At 48.1% G+C, this 22,189-nt stretch overlaps 1 protein-coding gene across 1 annotated transcript; it reads left to right on the top strand.

Moving 5' to 3' along the window:
• Positions 1 to 16,619: 16,619 nt before the first annotated feature.
• Krt14 (keratin 14) lies at positions 16,620 to 20,888 on the top strand. The gene is made up of 8 exons (NM_001008751.2): positions 16,620 to 17,229; positions 18,387 to 18,469; positions 18,907 to 19,063; positions 19,185 to 19,346; positions 19,430 to 19,555; positions 19,651 to 19,871; positions 19,963 to 20,027; positions 20,645 to 20,888. The coding sequence occupies exons 1-8, from the start codon at positions 16,684 to 16,686 to the stop codon at positions 20,740 to 20,742; spliced, it is 1,458 nt and encodes a 485-aa protein (NP_001008751.1). The 5' UTR covers positions 16,620 to 16,683; the 3' UTR covers positions 20,743 to 20,888.
• Positions 20,889 to 22,189: the final 1,301 nt, after the last annotated feature.

Genomic DNA, 22,189 nt, shown 5'->3' with positions numbered 1-22,189 from the left:
TCTTTTATTTTCAGTTTCCTCTGGTGCCTTTTTTTTTTATCCCATCTTTTATACCAGAAACTTTTCTCAGATTCCTTCTGGTCCTTGATAGTCATTCACATTTTAGAGAAAGGTACAAAGGAGCTGATTTGGGCGTGTGTCTGTACATGTATGTACACCAGAGGGGTTTGTTTTCTGGAAAGTCTTACCATGAATTGATATGGTGATGCGTGTACTGTTCTCCTGAAGTGCCCCAGATGTGGTACCTGGAGATACTTTCCCTTGATATGGTTCTTCTTCAGAAAGGATCTCTCTAATTTCCCGTGTGGGATGTATAAACTATCAGCTTTCTGGGAGATGTGTGGGATTAGGGGTATAGAAAAAGCCCAGTCTGTTAATTTGTGATTTTTTTTTTTAACAGTCTGTTCCAATGTGTTACTCCATTTCCTGGCCCTGGTTGTTCAGATCCACTAGAGAATATTTCTTTTAGATTCCTGATTCTTTTATCGAGAGAGAGAGAGAGAGAGAGAGAGAGAGAGAGAGAGAGAGAGAGAGAGAGAGGTTGATAGCTATTTGGCAAACAGAAGGAAAGAGAAACTATAGAGACTTCCCTACTTCTGCCTAAAACCTATAACCCACTTTCTATTTCTCCGATACAGAGTCTCACCATGTAGTCTAAGGTGGCCTTGAACTTGTGATCCAACTGCCTTAGCCTCCTGGATTCTAGGGTTATGAGCATGCACCACTACAGCTGGCTCCTAGTCTTCTGTCCCCAGCTTACTCTTACCTCGTTTTCACAGGTGTCTGGGGTTGTGATCGGGGTCTGCTTCATTCTTGTTCTCTGCTTGGGTGAGCCCTGTTTTTCCTGTGCCTTTCAGATTCTGACACTGTGCCTCTTCTTGCTCTTTGTTTCAATGGATTTGATCCAATGACAGTCATGCTAGTGGCACTTAGAAGGTAAAACTAAACGATGTATTTAGCTTGTCACTTTAATGTGAAATCCTCGCTTACGTAGTAAAACCATATTTGTCTTTCAAGGTTGCTGATCCTGATTCATTATTTTACAATAAATAATCTTTGTGAATTGTTCAGCAAACATCTCTCTTTATCTTTATGGTCACCAAGCCTGTCCTCTAAATTATAGGGCAAACCTATGATTCATACTGAATCTTAAATTCCATTACCCCAAAGCAACTACTGCTCACAGGTTTCTTATTTTTACATGTATATGAAAACACTTATGTATATTATAATTACAGTCACAGTACACTGAATCCATTTTGCATTCAGCTTTTCCCATGGTCCTGTGTACCTACTCTAAGAGCCTCAAGAATTCTAAGCAAGCCGTCTAGGACACACTGATATCATCAGCCTCAATTTTTGTTGATATTATAGACAAAACACGTTCCTGTGTTATTAAATGTCCACTTTTAATCTTCTTTTCACCGTTTGTGGCTGCTGTCACTATGGAAACGGTGAACACCCCTTCTACCTAACACTTTTCATGGGTAAATGTTTTTGGATTATTCCCTTAGGCTTGTTCTCGGAGATGTAATTACTAAAGGAACAGATAGAAATGTTTCATGGTTCTTGGTTTGTGTTGCCAAACTAATTTCAAGAGGCATTGTGCCAATCTGAATATTTGCTACCAGGCACTGGGAGGGTCCATTCCGAGACATGCCAGCAACTTTGAGCATTGTCTTCTGAGAGCTTCCTAAAAGAAGTGATGCACCCATCCCTTTTAGAGATGATATCATTCAGGGACCCTTACACAGAGACACAGATCTAGGCTATTGAATAGCTCCTGGCCTGGTGCACATGCTCAGGAGTGGTTCAGAACACAGGGAGTGGATTCCACGTTCCCTGGGTGTGGGAGCTGTTGGAAAGAGTGGTTGGTGCCACTATCCTCAAACAGTTTGCCTCTGACCAGTGGACCCTTGGGAAGCTCATGAGAAAGACTGTTCCTACATAGATAAGGAAGCTGAGGTCTGTATTAGCTAGTTTTGTTTTATTATAATAAGTCATGGGAGGCTATGCAACTTCATAAAGGTATTTTGGCTCACGGATTTAGAGGCTCAGAGTCCTATTAGCTCAGCCGGTGTGGCAGGTAGAATCCCAAAGCGGCATAGGATGTCACTTGATAGGTCACATAGGAGTGCCTGTGCTTATCTGTGTATCTTGTCTCCTCTTTTCTCTTCTGTAGCCACCAGGATTCAATAATGACCTTGTTTAAACAGAGTCACTTTGCAAAGATGCCCGCCTCCAAACACCGTCCTTGAGTTTAAGTTTCCACCCTCCTGATACCATTGAAATAGCTGTTGGAGTTGAGCTGCCTAAGTCCCTGGGGGAGAGAGGTGCCATGAACTGTATTCAAGCCACAGCAAGGCCCAAGATAATCAAGAGGGGCTGGGAGAAGAAATATTCTTGGGGTTTGGCAGTTAGTAAAACTCCTGAAGAGCAGGAGTGTCTTTTCCTTGTCCATTGCTACATTTTGCAAACACAAACACAAGCTTGGTCTGGGGAGGTAACTCAGTCGGTAGTGTGTTTGCCTAGCATGTGAAGAGCTCTGGGTTCGGTTCTCTGATACCATACAAACCAGGGTTGAAGAGGCGGAGGCAAGAGGATTAGAAGTCCAAGGTCACCTTGGCTTTGTGATTGAGGTCAGTCTGGAGTGCACGAGACTCCATCTCAGCAAACAAACCACACACAGACACACACAGAAAAAAATACCCAGCAATATTAAGACATAAATGGTGCCTTGGTTCTAGGAGCTTCTTTTAGACAAGGGACCTGCCTTTCCACCTGCTGATCCAAGTTCTAAATCAGCCCTGGCTGCCTCTTGAGCTTCCTGGCCAGGATGAAGAGGCTCACGGCGTACCTTGTCACTTGTCCAGTTTGAACACACCCTCAGATTCCTTATGCCTGAGTTAGTGTCAAAGTTTGTGAAACACCGTTTTAGGTAATTGCTAGGACAATGGCTATCGTAAGAGTTAATGATAGCCCGCACCTCTTCCCTGCTGATGCAAATCAATTAGTGGTTAGCGTGTGAGGGTTACTTTCTTTGGGCTTTTTGTTTCCAAAGCTATAAAAAGTTCAGTGTTTCTTCCCAGTGTCTGAGAGAAGCAATTTCTTATGCTAGACCGCCCACTAGTGCGGCTTAAGCCTCTGACGCTCTCTAAAGACAAACACAGACGAAAGCAGATGAAGCTTGGTGTTTTGCTAGCCAACCAGTGACCTTAGACTTTATCTAGCAAGTAAGGGCGGGCTCCGTGGGCCGTGGGAGGGGATAAGCCACAGGGCTTTGGTTTAGAAGTCTGCCCTCTCAGGCTGCCATGGAACTGTCTCAGAGGAGTTTCTGGTGGGGAGGTTCATTACTTGGGCACAGGGCAGCCTCCACGGGGAGAAGCTGATACAGTAGAAGACAAATGCTCTTTTGAGCCCTGGGGTGGGAGGGGATGGAGTTCCTGACCTGGCCCTTCCTCTACTGTGTTATCTGTGTTGCTATGTATCTCTTCTCCCAATAGTTGAATGTGTCTGATGGGGATCTTATGCAGATAAAGTGGTGACAGGCAAATATACCAGCACTTCTGGAGACTTCCTTTCTGATTTTACCTCTCGTTGACACATCTGGCCACAAGGGTCCTTATTCTTCCTCCTATTATTAAATTGTTACACATAAAGTGGATGACGCTTTCCTCTCCTTCGTTTCTCTGTGGTAAAATAGAAAATATAAGAAAAACACTTCTCTACCTCTTGAAGCCCAGAGTTTTAGATTCCCTTAGGCTATTTTCTACCTGCCTTATACATGATATGTATGGAAGATGATTTTTCAAATTGCACAAGCGCTTCCGTTAATGTTAAATTAATGAAGAAGGGTGGGGTGGGCTGGAGAGATGGCTCAGCAGTTAAGAGAATTGGCTGCTTTCCCAGAGGTCCTGAGTTCAATTCCCAGCCACCACAGGGTGGCTCACAACCATCTGTAATGGGATCTGATGCCCTTTTCTGGGGTGTCTGAAGACAGCTACCTTATCCTCATATACATTAAATAAATTATTGTAAAAAATTAATAGAAAAACATCAGTGCCAAAGAATGTATGAGCCAGGAGCTGTGGTACCCCCAGCACCCCAGCTATCCACGAGGTTGAGGCAGGAGGATCACTCCAACTCCAAGTTGTTTGCTTGGTTCATTGGGTTGGTTTGGTGTTTTTACTTTATTTTTGGTTTAGGGGTGTTGAGGATTGAACTGAGAGGTTCATGCATGCTGAGCAGACACTATACCCAGTATTTGCTTGGTGTTTTTTCCTCCCCTCCCCTTCCCTCCCCCTGTGTGTTTGTTTTTAGTCAGGGTTTTACTGTGTAGCCCAAACTGGCCTTAAACTCAAGATTCTCGTACTTCTGCCTCTCAAATGCTGGAATTACACGAACCACCATCCCCACCTTTGCAGCCTGTTTAAGTTAGGAAACTGATGTCTTTTCTGTCTTTAGTATTTTTGGGGACAGGGTGCCATGGAGTCAAGGCTAGCCTCAGACTTTGTCCAGCTGAGAATGACCTTGAACTCCTGGGCCTCCTGCACCTACCTCTTAAGTTTTGAGATTAGAGATGTGTATCATCCTGCCTCACTAGCCAATGCTTTAGTTTTCAAAAAAAATTAATTAATTTCTTTCTCTTTTCTGTTTTCTTTTTTATGGTGTGTGTGTATGTGTGTGTGCATTAATGAAGCTTATTAGCTTGTTTGGGCTACGCAGTGAAACTCTGGTTCCAAAACCCAATCAAACACCGAGTGCAGTATTTGCTTAGCATATACAAGGCTCTTGCTTCAGTCCTTAGTACCTCAGAACAGAAATAAAACAAAACACCAAACCCAAACCAGTTATCCAACCAACCAACCAACCAACCAACCAACCAACCAACCAACCAACCAAACAAACAAACAAACAAAAAAACCAACCGAAACCAAAACCAAAACCAAAACCAAAAGCAGTTTGCCTGAGCTAATATTCTGGTTTCCCAATTTAAAAATATTCATTATAAAATCTCTGTGTGTGAATGTGTCTGTATCTGAGTACGTAAGCGTGCACCAGTGGAAGACAGAAGAGTGTTGAACTCCTTAGAACCCTAGTTACAAGGAGTTGTAAGCTGACAAGTGGATGCTGGGAACTGAACTTGAACTGAACTGAACTTGGGTCCTCTTTATTTTTTTCTTTTTTTCGGAGCTGGGGACCGAACCCAGGACCTTGCGCGCTTGCTAGGCAAGCGCTCTACCACTGAGCTAAATCCCCAACCCCGACTTTTTTTTTTTAAAGATTTATTTATTTATTTTATGTATACAAGTACACTGTAGCTGTCTTCAGACCAGAAGAGGGCATCGGATCCCTTTACAGATGGTTGTGAGCCACCATGTGGTTGCTGGGAATCGAACTCAGGACCTCCGGAAGAGCAGTCAGTGCTCTTAACCACCGAGCCATCTCTCCAGCCCAACAGTAAGGACTCTTAACTGCTCAGCCATCTCTCCAGTCCTGGCCCTGTCAATAGAGTCAGTTTTTAGTTTGTGTTGTGCTCAAATAAGATAATCATACGACTTAAAAACGATAACCCAGGGAAGAAAATAAGGCTGAGGCTGGAATGTAGACCTTGCAGAAGGTGGTGTGGAACAGTCGGGGTGAGCGAGGCCATCGTGAGCTTGGACCCTGAGTGTGAACATGGCAGATCCTGTACCTCTTGGAGTCTGTTTTCTTACCTGTACATTTCTGGTATTAAAACCTAAAGGGTTAGGGCTAGGGATTCAAGGCTGCAATGGTGGCCAAAGGAAGCCCTTGCTTACCCCTTCGCTCTCTGTCTTGACGGTTTCTCAGATGCTCCCACCCATTATTGCCTCATTTGAGTCTTGCAGCAAGGCTCCAGATAGGCATCTGTGTGCTGGCATTTAATGCTGAGCTGGAGCAAGCACCTCTTCCCTGTCGGCACGGTCAAGTCTCCATGCCAACTCACATGAGCCTGATTCGTCCCATGTTCCAGGTGGGGGAAACTGAGGCTCCAAGAGGCGGAGCAACTTAGCCTAGAGTTCCAGACTGGTAGGTGGGGGTGACAGAAAAGACCTCAGGTAAACTGGTCCCTGGTTTCGCTTGACTTGATTAGGGTTGTAGCTGTGCTCTAGAAGCAGCCGCGTGAATCCAGATCGAGTCCACTACAGGCTGCTTCCCAGCAGGTGGTGCGCTGGGCTAGGTGTAGATTGGGGTTACAGTGATAAATCAGGTACCGCCCTAGCTGTAGGGAAAGTCTTCCTCACAGCGACGCACAGATAAGGTGCTCTTTGTCCTCCTGCTTCAGGTGCCTCCGGCGTGCGGGGGTGGGCAGTGCCCACGGCGGCTGAACTCTTTCTCAACAGCCTGGCCTTGGTGGATCATCTCTCTCCCACTCCTCCTCTGGGCATAGTGGTGGGGGCTGGGCACTGGAGCTCACAAAGGCCTAAATTGTGGCTACTGTCTGCCTCGTCTGCGGGGATGGCCACAAGAAGATTGTAAATTTAGTTGGTTCTTGGTGGTGGAACAAAAGCCTGTGAAGCTGATCTTCCTGGGCTGGCTTCCCGGTTCCTCCCACCCACCTCCTGGTATGGCTCCGAGAGTGAGAAGGGGTGAGGATGTTGAGACATAGTCATGGTGAAGCCTTTTGAGTGTTGGGAGAGAGATCCCACGAGAGCAAGAAGTTTCTCCTCTAAGCTAGCCCCAAGAGGAGCTGTGTCGGTTGGGTTGGCTTTGCCCATCCGAAGGCTTGAACCTTCAGTATGGTATCTCCTTTCCCTATTACTCCTACCACTATCCAGTATCCCCCCATCAATCCCACCTGTCTGACTCTATTACCGTTATCATCACCATCACGATCCCTTCAGCCCAACCTCATCACCACCATTACCAGTACTACCACTGACACCATCACCACCACCACCGTCACCTGCACCAAAATCACCATCATCCGCAACATCCCATCCCTACCATCCCCACCACTACTGCCACCATCACTATCACCACCACCATCACCATCACCACTATCACCACCACTACCGCCACCATCACCATATCCACCACCATCACTATCACCACTATCCCCACTATCACCACCACCATGCTCACTACCTTCACCACCATCACCGGTACCAACCATATGTCCCGTAACACTATCACTAGTTCTTTCACGTGCATTTTCTTTATGGGCTAAGTAAAGATGTAAAGAAAGCCTCAGGGCACCAAGACTCACCCACACTAGGATAACTGAAGGACGGATGTACCCTGGGTGTGACAGCAGGGGGATCACCAGTGCATAATGACGGAGGAGGAAACTAATAGAAGGCCTTTGAACAAGACAGGCTAATTTCAAAGCATCAAGGAGGACCCCCCACACACCCCTGGCTCCCATGGGGATCCTTGGGGGCAGACAGTGCTTGGTGTATCTGGTGAAGGCTGGGTGATTTCTGCTTCCTCTCACCTAGCCTATCTTACCTTATCACTAAGGCCACCAACTCTTCTTCCTCCTGTCGCCTGTACCTTCCCTTTATTTTACTTAGTGGCAGAGTTGCTTTGCTTGTGATGCACTCCCCTCTTAGCCTCTCTGTGGTCTGAGATTCAAGGCTCCTTGACCTGCTGTAGCTGGCTTATTCTGACCGTTCAGAGTCAGGGTTAAGTCTCTGGGGATTTTTTGAACTGGCTGCTAAACATGGTCAGTGCTAACAATTAAATTATGTAGGCAAAAGCTAAGTAAAATATACTAAAACAAAGGGAGTAAATACTTTAAACGTACCACTTCTAATTTATTTTACTAATATTTGTGCTTCTGACTATTTTATCTGTAAATATCATGTTGTCGTGTTATATAATGGGATGTTACTGTACGTCTCTTCCCTGTACACCAAATTAACACAGCTAAAAGAACAAACAGTACAAACGGGTTTGAGTTATTATTTTATTTTCTGGACTTAAGAATTGGCTGGGAATGTGTAATAATGAAAATTATTATTGCTTTTTGCTCTGTTTTGCTGTTTTTTAAGACAGGGTCTCATGTAGTCCAGGCTAGCCTGGAACTCAGTATGTAGCTGAGGATAACCTTGAACTCCTTATCTTCTACCTCCCAAATGCTAGGGGTATAGTCATGCCAGCACGCCTGGCTTATTGAAAACAGATCTTAGAAGAGTGTCATATCTGTTGTCATTAAGTTGTGAAAAATAAAAACTTCAGAACAATTATTTTTCATTATTCAAAATAATTCTGATTATGCATAAAAGAGTATTTTAAAATTTTTTATATGTGTATGTGTGTTTGCCTGCATGTATATCTGCACCACATATGTGCATGGGGCTTGCAGAGGCCAGGGAGGGCACCAGTTCCCCCAGGACAGGAGTTACATCTACTTGTGATCTGCCACGTAGATGCTGGGAATCAAACCTGTGTCCTCTGGAAGAGCAGCCATGGCTCTCAATCTCTGAACCATCTCTCCAGCCTCCTCACCCAGGTTCTTGACAAATGATACATTTCCACTGGCATTCAGGTCAGCGCTGCATTTGGTAGCTGTAGTCATAAGTTGTGCAAGTTTGGGAAGGTATGATAGATAAGCTGGGCAGAATAAAGTGACAGCATCCACCTCTTCCATGAATCTAATTTGCAATAAATGTATGATCAAGGTATAGATTCCATTTCTTTCCTAGGTAACTGGTTGTTAAACATTTTCTGACGTACAACTGACTTTATTGATATTCAAACATTTGGGTATCTTGATTTGAGTTTCCCCAAAACTGACCTTCAGTACCCAGCCTTGAACCCAGCCTTCCTGACTGTGGAAACCCTATTCTGTTCAGAGTTCCAAGCAGCCTCCCTCATCCTGGGGGGCAGATGGACTGTGCATCTGAGACATTGACCTGCTCTCAAACTTCTGACTGCTGGAAAACACTCTTTTAATTTTCCCCATTCAGGTAGAACTACTGGGGTGGCTTCTGCTACTTCGTTCCTGTCCTTCAGTCCTGGTGACTCAGGACTCCTGACACAGCCATTTTGACCCTGACTCTCTAGCAACTCACCTTGTGGTGCTAGAGTTCCCACAGCCCCACCCCTGGCTGGGAATGCCCTCCCTGCTCCACCCTCCAGAGTTCTTCCTGCTTTCCGACCCTGAGTCAAGATTCTCTTTTCAAGAAGCCTTCTGTGTGCCACCTACTCAACTTGGCAGCTTCCCAACTCTGACCTCCCTTCAGTCCGCAGAACAGAGAAATCTTGTTCATTCCCCACCATCAGTGTGCTTCAGTGGCAAAGAATGGGGTTCCCTCATTAGACCTGAGTGATTACAGTGAATTACCGTGTTAAGTACCTACTGGGCAAAGCACTTCTGCAGCTCTTTAAGGAATCCAGGTGAACTGTAGGAGGGCTCAGGTCATGGGGTGGGTGGGGTGGAGTGGGGAAGGGAAGAATAAGGGCAGTGGAGAGGGGTTCAGGTAACCAGGTTAAGCCCTATTGGGAGAAGACAGGTCTGAGCCACCACTATCCCTTATCTGGATAATGGCAAGTCTTCTTTGCGTTTTCCTTTCTGTTTGTTCCCTTCAGGCATGCTCTGTGGGGACACCATGGTGGCCTTTGTCAACAACACAATAGCACCACTTTTTTGAACCCCAAGGGAGAGTCCCAGTGCTGTGAGGTTGGACACTGAGAGCCTCACTACCTTCTTGATCTCCAGTCTCTGCTTTCAGTTTTATCAGGCAGGGCAGCCCCAAGCTGAGAACTGCAGCCAGGCTCAGCTGCTGGTAGTTTCCACCGGGTCCTTGTCTCTTTTGCTCTGCTCAGGAGCTTCCCTGAGCAGTGGGATGCCATTCTTCACATTCTCTGTTGGTTTGGGATCCTGATGGTCCTCAAGCATCAGCAAGGAAACTTACTCTCCCTGCCCTGGGTTAGGCAGACTGCCCTTTCTCAGCACTGCCTTTTGCTCACCCTCAAGCCACCTATCTGCTGTCCGTCTGTCTGTCCATCCATCCATGCACTCACCCACACATGCACTCATGCATCTACATATTCAGCCACACATTCTCCCATACATCCATCTATGCACCCATTATGCATCCACCCATGCATCCACTCATGCATCCACCCATGCATCTACCCACACACCCAACCATGCATCCACCCATGCATCCTAGTTTCATTCATTTACTTATTCTAGTGCTCCCTGCCTCCTCCACACCCCTGATCAAACCAGAGCCTTACACATGCTGGGCAAGCATTCTACTACTGAGCTAATCCCCTAGATTCCCCATCTCATCCCTCCATTTTGTTTCATTTCACTTATTCATCCATCTGCCCACCCCCATCCTTCTATTTGAACATCCATCTATCCATCTATCCATTCATCCATGCACCCATGCACCCATGCACCCATGCACCCATGCACCCATGCACCCATGCACCCATGCACCCATCCATCCACTTGCTCTTTTATTTACCATCCGTTTTATCTATACTCCCTTTTCTTCTCTTCTTCCTTGAGACCTCACCCTCCACCCTCTGTCCTTCGGTCCTTTACGAGCATCTGCTCAATATTCCAAAGCTGTGTGGAGCAGAGGTTTGGTCCTAAGGGATGTGAGGGATTTGGAAACGGAGAGAGGACAAGTGTAGAAATGAAGGCAGATGCTGGGAATGTAGGTGCTTGTGATGAGCATCACAGTGGAGCATCATGGGTAATGGGCTGGAGAATGAAAGCTGCATGTTCCCTGTGCTGGAAACCAAGGTGGTTAGTGAATTGTTGGGTCTTAGTCATCTGACCACCAATGGACTTAACCTGGATATGATCTTGGGGTGCAGGCATAGCACCTTGTATATATTCTGCCTGTCCCAGATCCTTGTGGCATTGCTAAATGCTTTTTGTTTTTGAAGTAGGAGCATCTGTGTGCTTTGGACATGTCTCATTATCTCTATGAACTTTATATTCCTATCTGTAAATTTAAGAAGTTGGTCTAGGGGTTGGGGATTTAGCTCAGTGGTAGAGTGCTTGCCTAGCAAGCACAAGGCCCTTGTCTAGACCAGTGGTTCTCAATCTGTGGGTCATGACCCCTTCGTGGGGGAGTCATGTATCAGATATCCTGCGTATTAGATATTTACATTACAGTTCAGAACAGTAGCAAAATTACACTTATAAAGTAGCAGCAACATAATTTTATGGTTGAGGGTCACCATGACATGAAGGACTGTATTAGGAAGGTTGAGAACCATTGCTCTAGACTCTAGAGCTGAGGTTGAGGTTGTGTCTCTTGGGGACCTTCATGTCAAGGGAACCTGTCCTTGACAAATGAGGATTAAATATAGACAGGCCAGATTCTTACAAGGACAGGTGACCCGGATGGTCAGGCTGGCCTAGGAGACCAACAACCAGCCAATGGCAGAGCACTCTGGGGCAAAGGGGACTCTAGGCTTTGGGAAGTACATCAGGCTTCTCCCTGCCTACAGCCCTGCCTGCTAGCCTGTTCAGGACCAACTGCTGCTCTTCTCTGGCTTCTGAGGTTACTTAGGTTCCAGCTTCCCCGGAGTGCTAGGTGACTTCTCTCTGAGGCTTGGCAGGGAGGGGCATGAAAGAGAAAAAAAAGGTTCTTTTATTAGAAAAAATAGAGAAGTCAAGTTTGAGATTGGGGATTGTATTCCTTACCTGTGGCCAGGGAAGACCCTGCTGCTCATTTCTTTCCCGAAGGTTGGAAGCCCCCCAGGCCCCAAAAAACTTGAGAAAACAGATTGAGGGAAATGCTTGGGCCAGACACAATAGCATGTCTATAATCCCCAAACTAAGGAGAAACTGAGGCTGGAGGATCACTGTGACTTCAAAGCCAGTCTGGCTACATAGTTAGAGCTTGACACAAGCTAGCAAGCAAACAAGCAAGATAATCAAACCTCCCAATGCCAATACCTCTTACCCTTCCTCTCTCTCTCTCTCTCTCTCTCTCTCTCTCTCTCTCTCTCTCTCTCTGACACACAAACCAAAAAGAGAAACATGCAGTATTTGTCCAAAGGAAGCCATCAAACAGGGTTCTAGAGTGGGCAGCAAGACAGTTCTAGGACACCCAGTTTAACTTGGGGTATAGAGGAGGGAACTAAAAAAATCCTTTCCCTAGGCATGGACCTTCTGCTTCCCCTGGCCTCTCCTGGAGCTGCAGCTCTTTAGGGAGTCCAGAACAAATCATATTCTAGAGGTGATAGGTAGTAGTTACCTCCATTGATGGAGCCATGAGTTAGAGAGTCAAAGACGAAGGTGAAATCAAACTTGTACGTAGTCTCCAGGTCCCTTCTTGGTCAAAATAGAAAGAGGTAGAGAATCCCAACCCAAGGTCTTAGCCTCTGTACTTGGTCAACTCATCAGCAACAAGACACGGTGACATACCTGTCCTCTCTGACCTAGGAAGATGCTTGGAAAGATGCAACATCATTTGTGTGGGTTCCTTGGCAATGCACTTGTCTGGCCATGAGAGAGCAGGAAAACTGGAACTGAGGTATACCAGATAGCCAGTCAATCAATCCTGTTCAAAGGTGTCAAGGTGGTGGAAAACAGGGAAGGTAGAGGAACTGCCCTGGATCCGAGGAGTCACAGGGGATGGAATGAGGGAATGTAGCGTGGGATCTACAGCTATGATCTGTAGCAGAGGAGGAGCCATGTTGGAAAGCCAGGAAGATTACAGGAATGTCTGTGCTTGATTAATGACATGATCTGTGTCAGCGCTAACTCACTGTCTTTGAAAACTACACAGTGCTCCTGTGATGTGTTCATGTTAAGGGAAGCTGGTTGAAAGGTACAATGTATTCTCTGAACTCTTTTCTTGAACTTTTAAAATTTGTTGTTATTTGTATTATTATCATTATCATCGTTATTAAAGAGACAGAGTCTTATGTAGCCTGGTCTGGCCTCAGACTTACTGTGTGGCTGATAATGGTCTTGAGGATGATTTCCCTGCCTCCATCTTCCAAGAACTAGAATTACAGGCATGCACCACCAAACGTGACCAAATGCTTTCTTTCATGAAAAATCTCCTGAGAATCTAAATTATTTTAAAATAAAAAAAAATAAAAAATTGCCAGGCATGGTGGCAAAGGTTTGTGATCCCAGCACTGGGAGGTAAGGAGTAGAGAGGTAGAAATTACAAATTTGGGGTCAACCTGGGCTACATAGGGAGTTCTTGGTCCAAAACAAAACAAAACAACAAACCAAACTAAACAAAACAAAACAAAACGAAAACCAAACCAAACCAAACCCCAAACCAAATAAAAACTAAAATGCACCCTCTATCTTAGAGTTTGTGAGGAAGCTAAAGGTGGGGTGGGAAGTCTGGAGCCACTACTGAGCTGCCTGCATCTCCCTGCTGCTTTGCCTCTCTCCACCCCCCTCCGGCCCCTGCACCCCAACTGGCACAGCTCAAAGCTGCTTTCTCCAGAAACCTCCCGACTGTCCCTGCCCACCTCTTATCATAACTATTCCTGCCAAGATTACTTTGCCAAGTTTTCCCTGCCACCTCCACAGCTGGCTACCAGCACCCAGTCTGCAACACAGTGGAGAGGGTTTGTGTAGCTTCTTCCCACAGTAGGGTCTCTGTAGGACAGATAAGGACAGAGACGAAGTCACACTGGATGGGGGGATGGGGTCACTAGATCCAATAAATGGGACTTAAGAGGCAGAAAAAGGTGCACAGTCAGGCTGTGGTGAGACAAAGGAAGAGTTTGGAGTTTTGCCCTAAACCCAGAGACTCCAGAAGACACCAGGAGCTGGTGGAGGCCAGGAAGGATCTTTCCTTAGAGTCTTCAGATAGAGTATGGATCTTCCATCTTCTCTGGGGCATCTGGCTCCCAGAACTGTTGGGGGGACACAAGCAGGCGTGTGTTGTTGAAGTTGTTGAGTTTGAAGACTCGGGACGGGCAGTCCTGAGAAGCAGGCAGACTGGACTCAGTTTTCTCAGGCTCGCTCCTCTCTAAGGCAACTTTGAAGGTCTTCTCTTGTCTTTTTAGGTAACAAACTTCCAAAGGCAGGGGTGGTCTCTTCCAGCATCTCTCCCACTCACCTGTGGGCTTCTCCACCAAGGCTGGGTCTCTCTCCTCAGCCCTAGCTCCTCCTCCCTGAAGATGCAACTCCTTAGCTCCACCCAGACCTCAGCACACAATGACGCTGTGTGGGGGCTGCCTAGCCCAGTCCCTTCACCTGTTTGGGTTGGCATAGATCTCCCCACCACAGGGAGGTGTAGGAGATTCACTAACCACAGAGTGCGGGCTGCCCAGGCCCCTCCTTCCCTCCTTGTTCTTAGACAGGTAGAAGAGAGGGAGATGTGGTGTTCACAGAAAACATGCTTACAGGAGGTAGGGGTATGCAAGGTCCCATCAGACAGAGATGCCTGTTTGATCCCCATTCTAACCTATTAACCTTTGCTGCCCCAGAGACTACATGTCTTGAAAATACTCCTCATCCACACCAAGGGGACAGGAGTGTGCTGCCTTGTTCCTATTGCCCTATTGGCTGGGCCTTGGGCAGCTCTTTGACCATGGAGTCTGGAATGTTGGCCTTGGGGATTCCGTCTACGGTGGGGAGTGCTGACTGGCAAAGGCCTCCCCTTTAGACCGTATGTGTTTATCTGACATTCATTTCCTACCATCTTTATGTTCCCCTTGGCTAAGGTGGAGGGGCAAGGGAGAGAGGAGGAAGAAAAGCAGTGTACGGAGGAAGACCAGAGGAGAAGGAGGAGGAGGAGCAGAGGGATGAGAGAATGGAGGAGTAGAGGGGTAGGAAAAGAGGAGGACGGGGAGAGGTAGGTTGGTGGAGGAGAAGGAACACTGGGAAGAAGGCTGCTTGGAGTCTCACTGACTGACAGGAAGCAGGGCTTTCCTTGGTTCAGGGTGTTAGGTCACTAAAGAAGCTGGAGTTGAACTCCTCACTCTGCTCCTGCCTGTGGATCTCCCTGGATGCTGTCCTTTTCTCCAGGAAGGATACCCCCTCCTCTTACCTTACCCAATAGCAACACAGTTTCTAACAGAAGTCTCTCGCTCAACCCAAATCCCCTCTGCTTAGTACCGGGGAAATTGCAGGGCTGGGCCAGGGTTGGGGAGAATATTCTCTGGAAGGAGATTAGAAGTGTCTGTTAGGGGTGGGTGGAGCCGGGTGGGGCCCCAGGTTACTCATATCCTTGCTAGTCCTTAGAGAGGCAGAATTTGGGGGAGCTCTCAGCCTCAAGAGTCCATTTTAGCATTGTCATCTGAGCTTTTAAGCCCTGTTTGGGGGAGGGTGTTGATTTCTGCTTTGGTCGCAGGCAGGGTCAGGTGGGGTTGGCTATCTAAGGTGCTACGTCCTTTCTGGGAGCAGTTGATACCAAGAACAGGGCAGGAGCCTCGGCAGGGGCTGTTGGGGCCTGTCTGGGAAGATAGGACGTGCCAGGCAGTCCCAGACACGACCACATTCCTCCCAACATGCCTGCAGGGGTCCGTGGAGCTGAGGGGCTGGCAGAGGGTGTGTGGGGCAGGAAGTGGGTGTTCTGGGAACAGCTGAGGCTTGTAATGCAAGCCTCTGAAGCAGAATTACTGGGCTCTTAGAGCTGTCCTCTGGTCCGCAGGGACTCAGAAGTCAGAAACCCTCTTGTCCACTTTGGCTATCCCATGGTACAGTCCTGCCTTATTCCCAGGGGCCTGCATTCCTCCCACACATGCCTTGGGTGAGCTCTGTGGTGGATCAAGTAAAGGTGTCTGAGTCAGCCCTCTGCCTCCCATCTCAGCTGTCTTGGCATGTGAGGGGTCATACGGGGCTGGGAACAAACAAAGGAACAGACAAACAAATCTCTCTTTCAGGCATGGGTCCTTACCTGCTTTGAGGTCCAGACTTCATGCCGCACAAAGTTGACAACAATTTAACAGCATTGTCTCATTGGGGCCTCGGAGCTCTCTGCAGTAGAAACAATGGGTGGGTGCTCTTTGCTCCCACTTTTCAGGAGAGCAAATTAGGGCTCTGAGAAGTACCTGACTATGTGCCTTTGTTCAGTGTCTCTGGCTGTGTCTCTGTGACCTTTGGTGACATAATAGCTAATGGCACAGACCTGTGTGTAGGTGTATGGTGAATATTAGAGTCTGTACCCAGGGCTCAGGGGGAGCGCCCTGGACTCTGAGCCAACTGGATGGCTGAGGATGTGACAGATGGTCAGTCCTTAGCTGATACTGCTGAGGGTGTCCATGCTGATGTACCTCCAGTTACATTCCCGTCTCCCCCTCTGGTGGTCTTCTCCTACATGTAATAAAGGACTCTCCCACCCATTTAATGGGAACTAACAGGTCAGCAGGTTTATGGTGTGGTAAGGCCCTACTCTGTCATCCTAGTTGAGCCCAGAGTGTGGGTTCCTAAGGGCTGTGGCTCCCAGAGCCTCATGGGAAAGTGTAGCCTGCAGGCCCACCCCTCCCCTGATGAATCATGCCTGGCGGGACGAGAATGCCCAAAACACTTCAAACAATGAGTTTCCAGTAAAATATGACAGACATGATGAGGCGGAGGAGAGGAGGGATCTGATCAGGAGTTGGCGCTGGTCTGGGAGTGATGAAAGCCAGGGGGAATGGAATACGCCAGGCCCGCCCCCTCCTCATCAGTATAAAGCACTATCGTCCCTTTCTAACTTACCTGAGCAGCTCTCTCTTCTCTCTGCCCACTCACTTGTTCACTTGCTCACCTCTCTCAAAGCCATGGCCACCTGCAGCCGTCAGTTCACCTCCTCCAGCTCCATGAAGGGCTCCTGTGGCATCGGTGGTGGCTCTAGCCGCATGTCCTCCGTCCTGGCTGGAGGATCCTGCCGGGCTCCCAGCACCTACGGGGGCATGTCTCGTTTCTCCTCTGCGGGAGCCTATGCGGTTGGAAGTGGCTATGGTGGGGGCTTCAGCAGCAGCAGTTTTGGTGGTGGATTTGGTGGAGGAATTGGTGGTGGTATTGGTGGAGGACTTGGTGGTGGTATTGGTGGTGGATTTGGTGGTGGTATTGGTGGTGGATTTGGTGGTGGTATTGGTAGTGGATTTGGTGGTGGTCTTGGCGATGGGCTCCTGGTTGGCAGTGAGAAAGTGACCATGCAGAACCTCAATGACCGCTTGGCCACCTACCTGGATAAGGTGCGTGCCCTGGAAGAGGCCAACAGTGACCTGGAGGTGAAGATCCGTGACTGGTACCAGAGGCAGCGCCCCACTGAGATCAAAGACTACAGCCCCTACTTCAAGACCATCGAGGACCTGAAGAGCAAGGTGGGTCAAATGGACAGCAGGGCTTGCCAATCCAAGGCTTCAGATCATCTCTAGACTCCTAGACAGGACAGTCTCTAGTTCCAAACTTCTCTCTCCGAGGCCCTGAACATCCCCCAATAGGACTGATCAGGGAGAAGATGGTGTTGCTTCCTGGCCTTCCCACATGCTCTTATGGGCTCCAATCCGTAGCTCGCACGAGACCAATGGTTTCTGCCTGTAACATTTTGCAGAGGAAGAAGTTGAAGCTTTGAGAGGTGCCGTGACTTGCTTAAGATCAAGAGGGGGTGCAGAGCTGAGACTAGAGTGCAGCTGGCTCACCTTCTGCTATGGGAGGCAGTTACTTCTCCAGCAGAAGGGAGGAGTGAGGCTGTAACGGGACCCACCAAGCTAGACACCCAAACCGCTCATTAGTTTGTTAGTCTGGGCTGAGGCTGCCGCCGCCCATGAGCTTTGGCACCAGATAGCCTCTCCCTATAACCAGGTAGACATAGAAAATCCACACCCACAACTAATCATGGCCAGTATGTTTACTCCAAACTGAAGGGAGTCTGGTGGGGTTGTGCTTCCAAAGCCCCTCTTCTTCCTCCTGTTAAATCTCCTTGGCTCTTGTGCCTCGCATAAGTTATGGAGATTAGGTTCAGGGATTCTTCTGTCTTTTTTTTTTTCTTTCTTCTTCTCAGGTTTCCTCTTTTCTAATCCTCTGGGCAAGTTAGGTTTTGTATTTTGGGAAAGTCCCACCTGAGGTCCATGCCCCATGGGCTTAGAAAGGAATGCATGTGTCTGCAGAGGGTTGATCTGTACCGAGAGGAGGATCCAGACAATGAAGGCTCTGTAGGGAGCCTTAGGGGGACTTTAAAACCCCGAGACCCCTGTCAGGCTTTACAGGTGAGTGATAGTAATAAGATCTGAATTCTGGAGTTTTTGAGCCCCGGTGCCATAACTATTTGCAGTTTTTCTGTTGAGCAGGAGTCAAAGTCCTGGGTTGAAGCTGACTGTGTGGGGTCGCCTCTCAGGCTGCTGTGGTAAACAAAGGCTCAGGAGATGAGAAGAACCGGATTCAATCAAGCAAGAGCAAGAAAGGAAAGCTAGTGCAGGCTTTGGTGATGTCTGCCTACAGATATGTTTAACTGATGACCCCTGGTTTTTCCATTCTACAGATCCTGGCAGCCACTGTGGACAATGCCAATGTCCTCCTGCAGATTGACAATGCCCGCCTGGCGGCTGATGACTTCCGTACCAAGTGAGTTTGCGCTGTGGTTGCTCAGAGCCTCCAATGTGTAGGGCGGGGCATCTTGGATCAGTGCTTTCTAACCAGGGTTGGTTTGTATGGGGAGAATCCCCTGAGGTGCTTGTAAACTAGAAGACTGTTGGGCTCCACTGTTGGATCTGGGTTCAGTTATTTGTAACTGGTGACTTAGGAGATTCTGATCCACAGCCAGGATCAGGCCTTGAGCCTTATTGTCTGGGAAACTGGAAGTGTCTCTTTCAGGCGCATGACTAAGGGTGGATTTCCTTATTCTCTGGACCCTAGGAATGTTCAAACCTAAGCAACCAATGGGCACTGTCTTCTCACAACACCCCGGGTGCCAACTCTGGGAATCATGTGTAAAGGAAAAGAACAAAGCTCTCAGTGTGTCTGGGTGCATAGCTCATTACTTTTCTCTTGAATCATTCCAGGTTTGAGACAGAGCAGAGCCTGCGCATAAATGTGGAGTCTGACATCAATGGCCTACGCCGGGTGCTGGATGAGCTGACCCTGGCCAGAGCTGACCTGGAGATGCAGATTGAGAGCCTCAAGGAAGAGCTGGCCTACCTGAAGAAGAACCACGAGGAGGTGAGGGAAAAGTGGAAAAGCCAATTTAAGAAGCAACGGAATAGCAGATGGAATCACCTCTTGCTGGAAAGCCCTGCCAGCCACGTGGCTCTTGACTATGGGACCTTTTCTGTCTCTGCAGGAAATGGCTTCCATGAGAGGCCAGGTGGGCGGGGACGTCAACGTGGAGATGGATGCGGCCCCTGGTGTGGACCTGAGCCGCATCCTGAACGAGATGCGGGATCAGTATGAGAAGATGGCAGAGAAGAACCGCAAGGATGCCGAAGATTGGTTCTTCACCAAGGTGGGTGTCACTTGGACAGGAAGGACTGCAGAGTACCTGCCTTCCAGGGCTTTCTGGTGTGAATGGTGCTCTCTTTTTCACAGACAGAGGAGCTGAACCGCGAGGTGGCCACCAACAGCGAACTGGTGCAGAGCGGCAAGAGCGAGATCTCCGAGCTCCGGCGCACGATGCAGAACCTGGAGATCGAGCTGCAGTCCCAGCTCAGCATGGTAGGGATGGCGTTGCACGTAAGGGTTGGCCTTGGACTCACGGCAGGGGCATGGCCATTCTCAGTGATCCATTGCCCTACTTCTCTCTTTCACAGAAAGCATCCCTGGAGAATAACCTGGAGGAGACCAAAGGCCGTTACTGCATGCAGCTGGCCCAGATCCAGGAGATGATCGGCAGCGTGGAGGAGCAGCTGGCTCAGCTGCGCTGCGAGATGGAGCAGCAGAATCAGGAGTACAAGATCCTGCTGGATGTGAAGACTCGGCTGGAGCAGGAGATCGCCACCTACCGCCGTCTGCTGGAGGGCGAGGATGCTCAGTGAGTGCCTGGGCTACCCTTTATTTCATGCCCCTGCCCTTTACAAATGTCCTCAGATGTCTAATAGTTCTGCCATTTTCCGTTTTTGCAGCCTTTCATCTGCCCAATTCTCCTCATCGTCTCAATTCTCCTCTGGCTCTCAATCATCCAGAGATGGTAAGCCTCTCCTCCACATCAAACTTGGGCCCGGGGATTAGAATTTTCTTGGGGCTTAAGCCAATTGTTCTTACTCAGTACCCTCTATGAGTCCCTTAAAAACCAAACCAAACCAAACCAACCAACCAACCAACAACAACAACAACTACCACACTCTCTAACTCTCCTCAGAGTTTTTTTTTTTTTTTTTTCCGGAGCTGGGGACTGAACCCAGGGCCTTGCGCTTGCTAGGCAAGTGCTCTACCGCTGAGCTAAATCCCCAACCCCTCTCCTCAGAGTTTTAAGACTGGTGACCTTAACCTTGTTCCTCCAATGGGTGTTTGGGTAAATTCCACAGTGATGAAAATCAGCACCACGGAGAGCACCGCATAGCATTCCCTCTATTTTTGAAGGGTTTGGGTTTAGTCGGACCTTCTAATGGCCTTGGGTCTAGTTGGACAGCACCAACTGAGTGCTCCAGTCTGAGGACACAGACTGGACATGAGGCAGCAGTGAAATAGCAAATGGGACAGAGGGCAGCAGGAGTCAGCTTACTCCTCAGCTTCTTGGCTTCTCTCTCGACTTTAGAATACTCCATCTGACCGCCTCACTAATGCCTTCTCTCTCACTTCCTCCAGTGACCTCCACCAACCGCCAGATCCGCACCAAGGTCATGGATGTGCACGATGGCAAGGTGGTCTCCACCCACGAGCAGGTCCTGCGCACCAAGAACTAAGGCTGCTAGATGCTGCTCAGGCTTGAGGGGCTCCTGCGTCGATGCAGATACTGTTGGAAGAGCCCCTGCATTGTCCCTACATGCTTCACCCCCTGCTTGACCCTCGTCCTGGCAAGCAATAAAGCTTCTTTTTCTGAGTTGCACAATCACTGTCTCTCTGGTCATTGTCAGGAGTGGGTGTGGGAGGGATGTGGGAAGAGTTGCCTTGGAGCTCAGAAGAGCACCTGGCTCTGGCCTCTGGGACTGGGAGAAAGGGCTCGGGGGCGGGCTTGGCTCAGGTCCCAGGTCTGGTTTCACCACCTCAGAAGATATAGGTAAATGTGTGTACCAGGTCATGGGACCTCTGAGGACAGAGGTGTAGTTCTTCATTTATTCATTTGCCCACACATTCACCAGATATGGGGTGCTTTTAGGTGCCAGACAGTGTGCGAGGTGAAGGATTCTTTAAAAATAAAATTATTATTATTATTGTTGCTGTTACTGTTGTTGTTGTTGCGTGTGCATGATACATGTGTGGGTGCATGTGTATGTGGAGATCAGAGGACAACTTTGGGGAGTTGGTTCCCTTCCTCCACTGTGGGTTTGGGTTATTGAACTCAGGTTTTCGGGTCTGAGAATCACGTCTACGTGCTAAGCCATCTCACTGGCCTTAGGTTAAGGATTCCTAATAGTTTTGTGATCCTTTAAGAAGACTCTGTATCAGGATTTATACAGTTTTCTATATATCTCATCTCTAGATGAGTAGAAAACTTTGTGTGCAATGTTATGGGGTTCACTAGTACCCTAATACTCTGTGAACCCCAAGTAAGAACTCATGCTCTGTTGGTGGTGATATCTCCCTGATCTGGACTGTCTAGAATTGAGTCTATTCTAGGTCAATTAAGAGCAGTGGTTCTCGGGGTTGGGGATTTAGCTCAGTGGTAGAGCGCTTGCTTAGGAAGCCCAAGGCCCTGGGTTCGGTCCCCAGCTCCGAAAAAAAGAACCAAAAAAAAAAAAAAAAAAAAAAAAGAGCAGTGGTTCTCAACCTTCCTAATGCTGGGACCCTTTAACACTGTCCTTCATGTTGTGGTGACTCCCAACCATAACATTATTCTCATTACTGCTTCACAACTGTACTTTTGGCACTGCTATGAATTGTATTGGAAATACCTGTGTTTTCTGCCGGTCTTAGGTGACCCCTGTGAAGAAGTCACTTGACCCCAAAGTGATTGCAACCTCCACATTGAGAACCACTGGTTTAGAAGGTGTGGATGATCCTCTCTCTAAGCCTCAGTTTCCATATCTATAAAATAGGGATGATGATAGTCCTGTCTCCCGGTCTTGCAGATGTTGACTGGAAGCACAGTCAGTAAGAACATTGTCTAGCATAGTACCTGGAGTATGCAGGCTCAAGGCAAGGTTGTGTTAGCAATGCTGGGTACCGTTCATGACAAGAGCATTTCTAGAG

Source organism: Rattus norvegicus, chromosome 10 (assembly GCF_036323735.1).
Source record: "Rattus norvegicus strain BN/NHsdMcwi chromosome 10, GRCr8, whole genome shotgun sequence".
Classification (NCBI taxonomy): Eukaryota; Metazoa; Chordata; class Mammalia; order Rodentia; family Muridae; genus Rattus; species Rattus norvegicus.
This window is presented reverse-complemented; position numbering and strand designations above follow the sequence as displayed.